This window comes from Crassostrea angulata, chromosome 1, assembly GCF_025612915.1.
Source record: "Crassostrea angulata isolate pt1a10 chromosome 1, ASM2561291v2, whole genome shotgun sequence".
NCBI lineage: Eukaryota > Metazoa > Mollusca > Bivalvia > Ostreida > Ostreidae > Magallana > Magallana angulata.
In genome coordinates, this window is record NC_069111.1 from 3,954,719 (window position 1) to 3,967,218 (window position 12,500).

The 12,500-nt window shown below is 32.5% G+C and overlaps 2 protein-coding genes across 11 annotated transcripts in view; one reads left to right on the forward strand and one right to left on the reverse strand.

Moving 5' to 3' along the window:
* The window catches only part of LOC128184983 (uncharacterized), a 5,924-nt gene extending 2,991 nt beyond the window's left edge, over positions 1–2,933 (forward strand). For 2 of the 7 annotated variants that reach the window (XR_008243802.1, XM_052854648.1), the window contains exon 4: positions 585–1,202. Coding sequence is in view for 3 of the 7 variants with exons in the window: in XM_052854648.1 (XP_052710608.1) it covers positions 585–680 (96 nt within the window). In the remaining 4 variants the exon portion in view is untranslated. Of the gene's footprint in view, positions 1,203–2,879 lie in introns of those variants that run through there. The other 5 variants (XR_008243803.1, XM_052854662.1, XR_008243804.1 and 2 more) reach the window with 4 other exon arrangements.
* The window catches only part of LOC128184944 (homeobox protein abdominal-B-like), a 44,093-nt gene that overhangs the window by 25,440 nt on the left and 6,153 nt on the right, over positions 1–12,500 (reverse strand). The window contains exon 1 of one of the 4 annotated variants that reach the window (XM_052854635.1): positions 5,632–5,717. The exons of the other annotated variants lie outside the window; for them this stretch is intronic. The gene's annotated coding sequence lies outside the window, so the exon portion shown is untranslated. Of the gene's footprint in view, positions 1–5,631; positions 5,718–12,500 lie in introns of those variants that run through there. 4 annotated transcript variants of the gene reach the window in all.

The following is a 12,500-nucleotide window of genomic DNA, read 5'->3' on the forward strand; positions in this document are numbered from 1 at the left end:
GCAATATCGTTTACAAAACATAAGAAGATTTGGAGAGATTGTACACATATCGCACAAATTGCATTCTTCTCCGCGTGGCTAAAAGAGGCCGTGGAAACCAAGTAATCATAGCTAGGAAGCTCTGTCTTTGATTTTAAGCCCAGCTTCCCAACGGTACACCGACAGTAGATCAAGAAACACGTCAAATTCATATTATAAAAACTGATCCCTTGAAAACCCTTTTATGAAATTATCAGCAAAATGCCACACAAGAAACAACTCCCCGATCCCTATCTTACGTACACGTGAAGTTTTTATATATATTTGTATATTTAGAAAACAATTCATCAATAAATCATATAATGTCCAGATATGCAACATCAGAAATGGAGGAAAACATTTTTTCTTATTTTAAAATCGAATACCTTACAATCACTGGTGGCCAGTTGAAAACCAATCGCTTGAAATCCAAATGTATACTTATTTCATAGTTGCAAAGAGATACATGTTTTGTCGTTAAATATTTTTTAACATAAAAATGGGAATAGTAATTAGCTTTGCACATTGGTATCTTTTTATCATAAATGTTACAATTGTTACAACAGCAGTTTTATTGCTCCATGCATCCAACGGTTAAGAGAGATCATGATGTGATTTCTGATATAGTTAGCAATGACAATACACAGCTTGACAGTGAATGAATCCCGCCAGCCACCAGCCAAGAATGTAAACCACTGAGTTAATTGTTGTTTTTACTTGTTGTTATTTGTATACTAGCTACTAAAACCTTCTTATTGTGTAACTCAAGAAATGGTGAAACGGAATTCCGTACTACATGCGAAACTCCGAGAGTGCTAATCAGACGAAATGTCATAACCTTAGCATGTGTGGGGACCCTACTAGCAAAGATGCAATAACGCAGGAATTTTACCATCATTTCAAGAAGATTCTGTTACTGGAAACCCCTCCGCCACTGGAAATAGATCCCACACAGGCAGGGATAAAGGGCTCTTTATGATTTTTAGACTGCTGTGTTTATGATTTCCCGGGAACGTTATTGGTGTTGCATTTCAAACGCCTGAGAATAACCTTACTACTTGATATGAGAACAATAATTACGATATAGTTTTTTACAATAAAGAGTAACACCTGTGCTTGGAGCTAGAACTATATGTCGGCACTTATTAGTATTAATGCATTTGATTGAAATAAAATCTATAACGTCTCTGCCTTATCGTCTTTGTCGAATGATAAACAGGTATTTCTATGGAGTGTTTCTCGCACATGTATAGTATCAACGTTACATTTTACACCCAACAAATGGGTTTGTAAGCAAAAACTGCAACGGTTCATTGCAACCTAAAGTATGAAGCAAGCCAGTCGCTCTGTCATATAATCGACAGGTTATGGGGAAAAATAATTGATTTAATGAATCGTAGACTCTGATCTTATTTCAGTTTTGTTAGTTTAATTATTTTCCATTTAGTGAAGTAGAAACTGCAGATTTTCAAAATCATAATCATGACTAAGAACCACGTGGCTTATATTTTTGTAGAGTAAAAGAGAAAAATGTCTTCCCCTCTCCAGAGCTAATTGTTTGTTTATTTCTACATTTGTCATTCTCGGTTTTCGTGTTGGGTGAAGAGTTTTGAATTGCTGTTACCATAAATATTTCAGCCTTTCATCACCACGGAAGACTTAGACGGGGTTGTCGTGATAAATTATTCTGCACGGACTGCAACATGTATCCACATGCTTCAAGACTATGTAGATTAATTTCCGTCAACATATCAGGTCTCTCTTACATTAAAACACTTCTTTGAAGATCCAAACACCCCGAATATAATTACGCGAGATTCTTGTTCACGTGTTGACACCCAGAACCTACTATTAAGCTTCGGAATTTGGTAAAGAAAACGTTTTTCTGTATACTCTTATGTAGCAAACTGGGGATAAATGTAGTATTATTAAACAATGCACATTTATGTTACGTGAGTCTATGAACCATAATTATATTTGCCTGCTAAAGTCAACTGCCTCCCGGTAATTTGAGTTGTTCGGGGTGGAAAAGGGTTCATTTAGGAGGGTTGATCAAAACAAACATTGTAAGTGTATATCTTAAATATGTATGTATATATTGGATACCTTTTCAAATGCACCGAAGAATTTCTTTGTGTAATATGATACAAAATAATGATTTAAATTACAGAAATATGTTCATTTCAATTTTACCCAAAAATTCAATTCAAAATGATATTAAAAAATTTGATTTTGTTTTTAATGCGTAGCTGTTCACTTATAACTAAATATAAACACCAACATTTTATAAAAGGCGCCATAACAAAGGATGAAATTACAGCCTGCCAGACTGAATTTTTTTTTCTACATTCATATTAATTTTAAATATCCACTACCCCAATGTCTTGAATGCACGCAATTCAGCGCATGGTGTGGTAATATGAGAGTAACTTTGGTAAATGCTAAGATTTAAATAAAAAAATGAGCCGAGTTTTTTTTAAAATAGTAACAAAATTTAAATCAAAATATGGCTCAAACTTTGGAAGCAAAGTTTTGGAGAAAAACGCACTTAGTCCACTTTCTCCTGCGATTTAATAGGTGGAAAGTTCAGAAAGTGACAAAAACAATTTCACCAAACAAATATTCATACATGTGCGTACATGATACATTCTTTAAATTGATCTTTAAAACTGCATAAATTCTACTGAGAACAGCGATAATACTTTTATCGGGGCGGGATCGAGATGTAATGCAATAGCTATACGAACAGTATCCGCAGAGCATCTTTCACTTTTAAAATTCTATGATATCTATATTATTATTCGTCTATCTTTTATTCAATAAACATTTAGTAAGAAAAGAACAATGATCTATTTTTTAAGCGAAGAACAAAGATGAACACAGCTCTTCTAAACAGATAGAAAGAGAGAACAGATGCATGGAACATTTGTGGACCACTTCAGACACTACCTACCCTAGAGGAACAGTATTTGTGTGGTTCTGATTGTGTGGTCGATAGAAAGAAGTTATAAAGGATAAACTTTTGTACATTAAGAACACTATAATATTTAGCAGCAGGTTACATGCCGATTTATAGGAATATAAATTACTGAACCGCAGCCGTTAGTTCTCTCCAGCACATGACGGAATGATCTATGGACAGCAGAGGAACACAGGGCTTGCACGATGAATTATGATAAGAGTTTCACAGAGTTGTTGAAAACAGGATATTGCCATTATGATGGAGGAAGAAACTAGCGAAAATAGAACTACGCTAAAGTCTACATCAATTAGAATAGGAAGAGTAAATATTGACCATGTATATCATAATGGCATGACCCTTGATTTCAATCACTCCTTAGATCTATATGGTACAATGTTTGAAATTGCTATGCTATTTTTTCTAACATTTAATTGAAATCAGTCGTGCACATTATTTAATGTTCAGAACAATTGTCTGGTGTAAATGAATTTAACGAGATATAATTAACAATTGGAATCTTCTACCGATCTTGAGAATAATATGAGCAATAAGAACAGTAAAATCCGGACATGATCATAAATAAGCAGAAGTACATGTAAAATTTTCAAAAAAGCAGTATAATGCAAAAAGATTGATTGATCATTGATAGGTTAATGTAATACACATATGTACACGGGAACAGACGGCTATCTAGCATCTCGGGTCGCATCATTTGATTGATTCGATCACAATCAATAGGAGGGGAGAAAAAATACCTCCTTAATTAAAGAGTTTGAGAACAGACATTTTGCTGAATGAAGATAGCGAGGGCTTAAATGTACATTTACGTTGGGTGGATATCATGTTTGGGGTAACATTTGTGGTGAGAGGTTCACGTGATTACTTTGCTTAAATTATCCAATGAAATTTCTATCATTTCACCAAAAAAATGTTTATGTATAGGTAATTAGATATCATTTGAATTTCCAATTAATGTTAAACATTTCTTGATACACACATTAAACAATAACGTTTACTGGGTTTTTTTTTTCTTATTGTTATAATGAGAGTAATATGTATAAAGGACAAAAATGAATAAAGAAACAAAGAGATAAACATTCTTTCTTTATATAAATTAGAATAGGGTATTCTTTTATTAAGAATGTAAAATGCTTTTTAAAAATAAAATAACCGTATGATGACCATTTATTTCAAATTCAAAACATCAACAAAAGGAAAAAATTTTTTCCACATTGAGTGATAATACAGATATAGTACTAGTTATGCGGTTTTTATTTGCATTATGATCAATTTATTTTAATTTCGATTCAGTTATGCTGAGTATCAAAATCTGATCTTTTAAATACCCCGAAATTTGTTCTAAGTATCTTTTTACATGTGTTGTTTTCATTTGTTAAATTAAATAGAACTGAAAAGTATAATTTATTAAAATGATTTAGTATAATTTCGCTCAAGCTTCGTTCAGAACGGTATCCCCACTTTTATTTCCCATCCAAATTACACGGCATATCCTTGTAGTAGATTTGATCTTTTGTGATCAAAGTATCATTTATAACAATTCTCCTTATGACGCTGTTGACCATTCAAGGAGATGTCTGAAGATGACCACACTTAATAGAGCAAACAATAACAGGCCGAGAACGTCCGACCCGTCGCAGATAACGGCATAATGTGCAGAAGCCAACCCATCTTCAAACAGAATTAAGATGGCTAAAGAGACCTTGGAGTGTCTTAATGGTCAGTTCTGTGTATTTTCTGGACAAGATGACTTTAACCTCTGCCCAATATCGTGGGAAATTTGATAATGGTCTACCGCAGTATATGATGTACAGTTATACACAACAGTATCTGTAGACCCACTACCATTGTGTGAGCAACGTCTATTTTCGCTTTACAGTTGTCAGTGTGAATAATATTATTTTAAACCTAATTGAAGTTATTAGAACATATTGCATTAATTGCATATAGCAGAATTTCATAGAAAAAATGAAAATAGGTGCTTTGCATGTTTTGATGTAAGAGTCTATATCACACAAGACGAGAAGCATAGTTAGACAGGATATCAAGATTGTTTGATGGAATAGCCTAGTTTGTTCAGATAAAAAGAACCCAAGTATCATGACGTCAGAGTATCTGATCTTCGGTGACTTTGTCAGTTATTTTGGTCAACTAATAGACTTTAATTTTTTGCCGTCTGTTTCCAGTAAATGGGATCCACAGCCGTGAAACGCTGCTGTGATCAAGTAATTTCTTGGCCTATTTTGAGAAAACTCCGGTTATCATTTTTTCACAATTGTAATGCAACATGGAATCCATTTGTAATGTTACTGACGGAAATGCAGGTTATTTATAATTTTATCAAGCATATTTTAACGTATATTAGTGTAAGTTTCTGATAAAATTGATTTTACAAACTTCTGTGTAGTAATCTCACGAAGGCTCTTAACCAAGTGATAACAATGCAGTGATATAATATATTACTTGTGATAAAACTGTTTCGTAACAGAAAACCATGACCCTAAACAGAGAAAATATCAAACGCTATCTAGAACATTTTCTTGCTTTTTTTTCAAAGCCAAAAGCGTTAGAAAGATTTTATAACAATCAAAATTTCATCTTTATATGTAAATCCTTAATTTCTTAATACATACCAATTTCTAGAGTTAAAGATCCTACATAAAAAGGATAAATTCCCATCCATTTTCAAAATGTGTTTTGTTGATTTGGACCCGAATCATCAATTGAGAAAAATTAAAATGAACTAAGCTCTTGGGAGAAGAAGATAAAGTTTTATTGGCATGGTCTTAATGCGTCCCATATGGTTATTAAATTGTTCCTCCAAGTCATAACAAACTCATAATGTTAGTTAGTACCATATAAAACGCGCTTGGATAAAATATGTGCCTGCAACCCAAAATATTTAGAAAGAACTATGCTCACAAATTGTACTCCAAAAAAGAAAATATGAGTGATTCTTTTATTTCAAATATAACTTAAATTTGTGAATTTTACAAATTGTAATAGTTTCCTCCAACGACATCATGAATATACGATAACGCTTGCGAATTCACAATATTTAGAGATACGTGTAGTAGAATCTTATTTGTATTCCAGATCAGACAATCTGAGTGATTCCTTCTTCTTCTTTTTTTAAATACCGCGGTAAATCTGTATTAATTTGTAGAGGTTACTTGACTTTATGAATAGATGATACCGCATCAAAAACCAAAACATTTAAAGAAAGTCGAACTAACATATTTCTACAGATTTGACAATTTGAGAGCTTTTTTATTTACAAAAATAACTTTAGATTTATAGGCTTATTTAGCATTTTTAAACAATAACATTGATGCTGGAATTATCAACTAATGTACATTATAAACTAATAATAAGGTAGTTGAGTTTCAGAATGTTTTTTTTAAATATGATTTTCCTATCAAATTACATTTTAATTAGCTTTTTAAAATGCTCATTTTATAAATAGATTTATGTGAAAAAATCACTATGGATTTCTCTCTCGCTAATAGGTCAAAATGCTATTTTTTCTGTCAATTATTTATAATAAGTCTTCTAAATATGTAAAAGTCAGAAATATTTTAATATTTGAAGCATAGAGAAATGATCAAAATATCTTTAAAATTAAAAAAAAAATTGACGATTTGCTGGTTAAGCAATATCAATTTTAGTTGAAACATTTATTTCTATTTAGTAGCATAACCCGATAGTCATATTGTTAATTTATCATTTCGTTGAAGAATATACACTTTATATCTTAAACAGATGTCTACATAACTATATTTATTAATATCAGCTTTTAAGTTTTGCTAAAAAGATAGTGACCTTGACCTGACCTTGATACAAAATCAAAATGGTCAAATTTTATTGGACTGATACTATTTTTGGTAGTGGTCTGCTTTACTGTATGAAAATTTATGAATATCTCATTTTAAGAAGAATGTCTGATAACAAGAGAACACCTTCTTTAAATAAATTTGTAAAGTTTAAAATTCTAACTGTTTTCTCTCCTGTATTCATGTATAAATAATGCGCGCTCTTGTTTCATTTATCATACACACAACTTCAGAAATAACATCATTTTCTTCGGTTCTTAGGGCAACAAATTTGTTTAAAAAAGAAAAAGTAGTTGTAGAACACTTTTGATCTTTTAAAATCTTCAACTAAAACGGTGCCTTACTCTTAAGTGCGAGCCTCTGGTCTTCTTTATGTGGAGTTAATGGTTGTCAATGGGTCGCCCCCTGACGCCCATACAGTAAAAAATGTAGTAAATAAGGATTAGACCCCACTCAGCCACTTTCAGCACTGGGAACCTCCCACGGACACAGGTAGCCGTACCCGTAGACGGTGACCCCTGGTCAATTGACCTCTAGCTACTCTACCAGCCACATTATCGGGGCTGCCCTTCCGCCCGTTTAATATTGTCCATTTAAATCGTAAAAATGGATCAAAGGTAAACAGTGGGTTTTATTATAATGATCCTGATTTATTTATTTGCTGTCCCTGTGATGATAAGTTGAAGAATTGATTATGTATAACAATGTGTTGGGAACCATTGTTATCAAACTATCAGGAGGACTTCAAAATATTAAACGGATATTACAGAAACATTAAGCATTTCACTCATTTACATATTACGAAGAACAAATAGCAATTATCCACTAAAAAATTAACAATGCTCTCTGAATATTATTTAAACCTTGTGAAAACGGGTGTGAAACTTGCCACCAACTTTATTCTTATGTTTATATCACCAAATAAAATGGAAATGAAAAATTGATATATTACTGAAATATTGTTGACCCTTTGTAGAAATATCATACAATTCCAAGAAATGTTATAGTTGAGGATAATGTTCAAATTATGCAGTTATAATTCTTAAGTCATGTCCATCAATATGTATTAACATAAATATAATAGTTCTGGTAATGATGTTATCTGAAATACAAATAGTTTTATATCAGTTTTATATCTTTATATTCACTTTCTCACCAAAGTATGGAATGTATCGTTAAATAACTTTCGGAAGTCTTATATGAATTTGTTTGTTGAAAGATCTTCATGACTTGGTGCTTTATAATATAAGGGTAGTTATTCTTTGTCAGAATATTTCTTAAAGATCTTATCAAAAAAATTTTTTTAAAAAGAAATTAATTTATCCCTAAAGTATTTATAACACAGAGAAGAAGGCATGGTATGGTTATTATTTTTTTTGGGGGGGGGGGATGAACATGACTAATAATGGAAATAAACAGAATTCAATTATCCCAAATTCTTAAAAGAAATCTCTCCTGATCGACTTTTTGCACATTTCAAACCGTATTTGCATAGTTGGTCCACATTTATTCAGGAACCGAAATACACTCATTTCTGGTTGTATCGTAAAAACGCGATAAAAAGCGAGGTCCTAATGGACAGGCTTGCGTATCGCAGAAGAAACAATTCCAGGTTTCTGCATTTTCTTGGAATATTAAGCTAGGGATTAGAAACCGCTTTACAACACCCTTGTCTTATTAAGTCTCTCTGAATCAGCTCATACATTAATTTATGAGGAACACAATCTAGTAATTTTAGAGGAAAATTGATATTATCCTTGAGAGAAAATACCATTTTCAAAAATGAATTTTGTTTTTAGGTTTCTCTTAAACACATTGTTTTGAAGGTTCATTCAAGAGGAGAAGCGTTAAAATCTTTCGGAAAAAAATATTTTCAAAATGGATTTTGTTAGTATGGTTCTTTTCCTTATTTATTTTTCTTTGAAGGTTCACTTACAATGGGACAAGGAAACCATATGATCAGTTTGTCTTGACACGAGTTCCTTTCCTTGTACTTTAAGACTTGACATTGTATGAGACACACATACTGAAATTGTATTTCACACTCACACACCTCTTGAATGATTTATCCGCATGTGTGCATTAAATCATAGCATGTAATCATGTTATTTTGTTTCGAGTGAAATAAAACAACGTGTCAGTGGGCTTTGAACAGACACATGTGATAAATTACGGAAAAAAGGGAAGGACGGAGTTAATCATCTGAAACAAGCAACAATAATTCAGAGTCCAGTCCTGAAAGAGAAATCGGCAGAGTGAGACCTATAACTATCATCGCTGAGTGATCTAAGAAAGATACCACATAGGCACTCATAACGTATTCATGTTCAACTGAACTACATCAATTGTGTATGAAAATTGGTATTGATGGGAACTTGGAAAGGAGACGTTTTATTCACATCGCTGGATGATCTGACAGGGAGTTTGGAAAGAGGGTACTTCATTTACCCAGAGTTTCGGCGGCACCATATACGGTCCTAAAAACTTGAATATGTAACAAATGCAATTTCTACGGTTTGATAAAGACACACGCCGCCTCATCAAACCAATAAAAACTTCAATTTGTAGCTTCATTTATGAAACATATCCGGAGGGTACCTGGTTTGTCTTGGTCTGACCATGTTCGGTCGTGAAATAATTGCAATATCTGCAAATTGTAAGGAGTTTTATTAAAACAATAAAAATACAATTAGGTGTTTTCAATTTCAATATTTGATGGATGTTAATTGTAATTTATACAAAAGAAATGGTAAGAACATTTCAATTTGTAGTTTTGATAATGAAATGTACAAATGTACCATTAATTTCAAGAGCAGATGGATATACAAGGTTCCCGGCAAAACAATGCAAAATATATAAAATTTATTTTTGTAATTTTGTTGATAAAATATATACTATTGGTTTTAATATCTGATTAATATATATGAAATAGTTACGTGCGTATACCTAACAAGAAAAAAACTTATGGAAAACATTTAATTCATGATTTTAAAACACTTTGTTTAACAGGTGTGTTTAACAATTAATGTAAATCTACATATCTGAATTCTAATGCAAAATACTATTCACCAAATTTGTTAAATAAATTAGACAATGATATTAAACAAAATTAAGCATTTATTTAACGAAACATTCAAAAGCCATAAACAAAAAGGTGAAATGATTACTATATAGTTATTGTCTGTAAACAAAGCAATTTCCTAAAAGACCAATTACAAGCCACAATCAAAGACACATACAAGTACAATGTACATACAAAGACGGTTACATACAAAGACAGATAAATACAAAGACTGTTACATGTACAAAGTACATGTACACTGAATGAAAGATGGCGGCTTCTGGCAATAGCCGTGCCCTATTTGATCTATTCTGAAAATTTTACGACCTAAGAATAAGAGTGAGAAGATTTGAACGGTACTATTCAGGCATTATAATTCTTTGCCTTGTGGTGATAATAATGAAGAAGAAAAATAAAATGGGTTTTATGGTCATTAGAGGGGACTATGTGAGCAGGTAGGATATCCCTCAGTGAAGGGGTATCTCTTACATTTATGATTTCATTAAAACTGTTTTATTTTTCTTTTATGTGCAAGAAGGTATAATAGTGTTGTAACAGATTAAGAAAATTCAGGATTTCTGCAAGTAATTGCAATCTGCAGAATAATTGATCATATAAATTTCGGGTAATATTTGATGTGAAATCATGTCTTTATCATCTTTTATGAAGATTTGATGGCAGACATTTCCACACACCTTTGTTAATTGTCCCCAAAAACGAAGATCGAGTCGTAAAAGATCTCTTTGTTTCTTTATTACATGAAACATAAGAATGACATTGGAATTTCAAAATTTCATCAAATCAATATCCCTTTTGCGAAATAAAATGAAAATTTACTTTCGTATACGGCGTCTAAGATTACGAAGCTTTTTAATAAAACATTTTTGGGCCGTTCGGTCGTCAACTAAACAATCTGATTTTCATGGACAGCCACCTCGTGTATATATCAAAATTTCAATCTGGAAGTCCGCTCTTTTGACTTACGATTGGTCGTAAACAATAAGTTGAAACACAATATTTTCATTTAGCTGCCTGTCGTTTTGTCCTGGTGCCATGGTGTTTTGTTGCCGAATCTCGATCCGGGGGGAGATATGTGTATAAAAGGCCAAAAGCCGGCCTATAAACCATCTAGCCTGATAGTGGATCTGACTTACGAGTTCTTAGATCTGTCTTTGTTACATCCAATGTCCCGCCTTACAAAACGGCCGCATTTTAAAAATCTTTTTTTATTACTGGGGACTGTCGAAGACAAAATAACATGATCATATTTATGACACGCCAAATGTTAGAATAAAAACACAATTTGAACTATTTTCCCGAGATTTATGTTACAGTGAAGGTGTACAGCCAATGCTGAATGTAAAGAACAATATTTTGCCTTTAATACTGTAATTATATCATTCATCATGGGTGAGAAACGTGTAAAATGTACGATTTAGTTATTGTTTTAAGAGGTTTTATTCAAAAGCTTCTTAAGCCACATGAAATGAACACAAACGCCTTTAAATAGTGATTTTCTAATTATCCCAAAGGAGTTGGGTAATTGCTTACTTTTGTTTTAGCCTTTACGCCAAACATTGTTTCGGTACTTAGAGGCAAGAGTCTTAATTCATTTACGTACAAACACTTCTGAAGCATAAATTTCACCTAACTACAAAGGTTAGGACCAAGGTCGTCGTCTTTTATCACACAGAAGCCTCGCCTTTGCCCTATATTCATATTTGTGAAATTCTGCATAATATGGAACTATATTTCAAACACGTAGTTCTCGCTAAAAATGGCTCTGAAACACATGGAACTGTCAATGACCTCAGGCAGAAAAGATTCCCCCACTAAATGACGACTTCAGTAATTTGCATAATGCAACAATTAATTTTTGTTTTCTGAATCGGTACTAGTTTTAGTAAAAAGGCTACAGACAGGAACAGGATTCCACGGAGAATTAGGAATGAATAAGAATGGATAGGGATAGTTTTTGAAGGTCTTCGGTATGACGTAAACAAAATACTTATTACAAAGAACGGATATCCGTCTTCAGAACTCGACTGGATTTGGAGAGCTGTGACAATATTAAAATCACATGGTACACTCTAGACACCATCTTTGTAGAGTATTGTTATCTCGTATGCAAAAAGCAATAAAACTTCTAAAGCGTTGCAGCATTGAGAGCCGCTAGTGTGATGGTTTTTGTTCAAACGACTGGAGAATTTGAAGAAGTATAAAACTCAAGCCTGAACAATAAAACTCCAGTAAAATATTCATTTTATGGGGGGTTATGGAAAGTGACCTATATCTCGGGTGTTTTATATAACTTTTACAGGCATCTAAGTTTCTGTATAAGGGTCGGCTTCTCTGATACCAGTTGAAAATGCTCTTGCATTTGTTTTGCAAGCTCTATCAAAAGATGTTTTGGGTTTTTTGTGTCATTTATTCCTGGAGTGAAAGTTCTATTCAGATCTGTACTATTTAAATTTTATCAAAATATTCTTGTTTTCAATATTTATTTCAATGGGTGAATAATTTACCTTGTTAGCAGTTAACAAACTGTCAGTTTTTGTCATCATTTAAATTCTGTAAAAATTATTTTTATAGCTATATAAAAATTGAG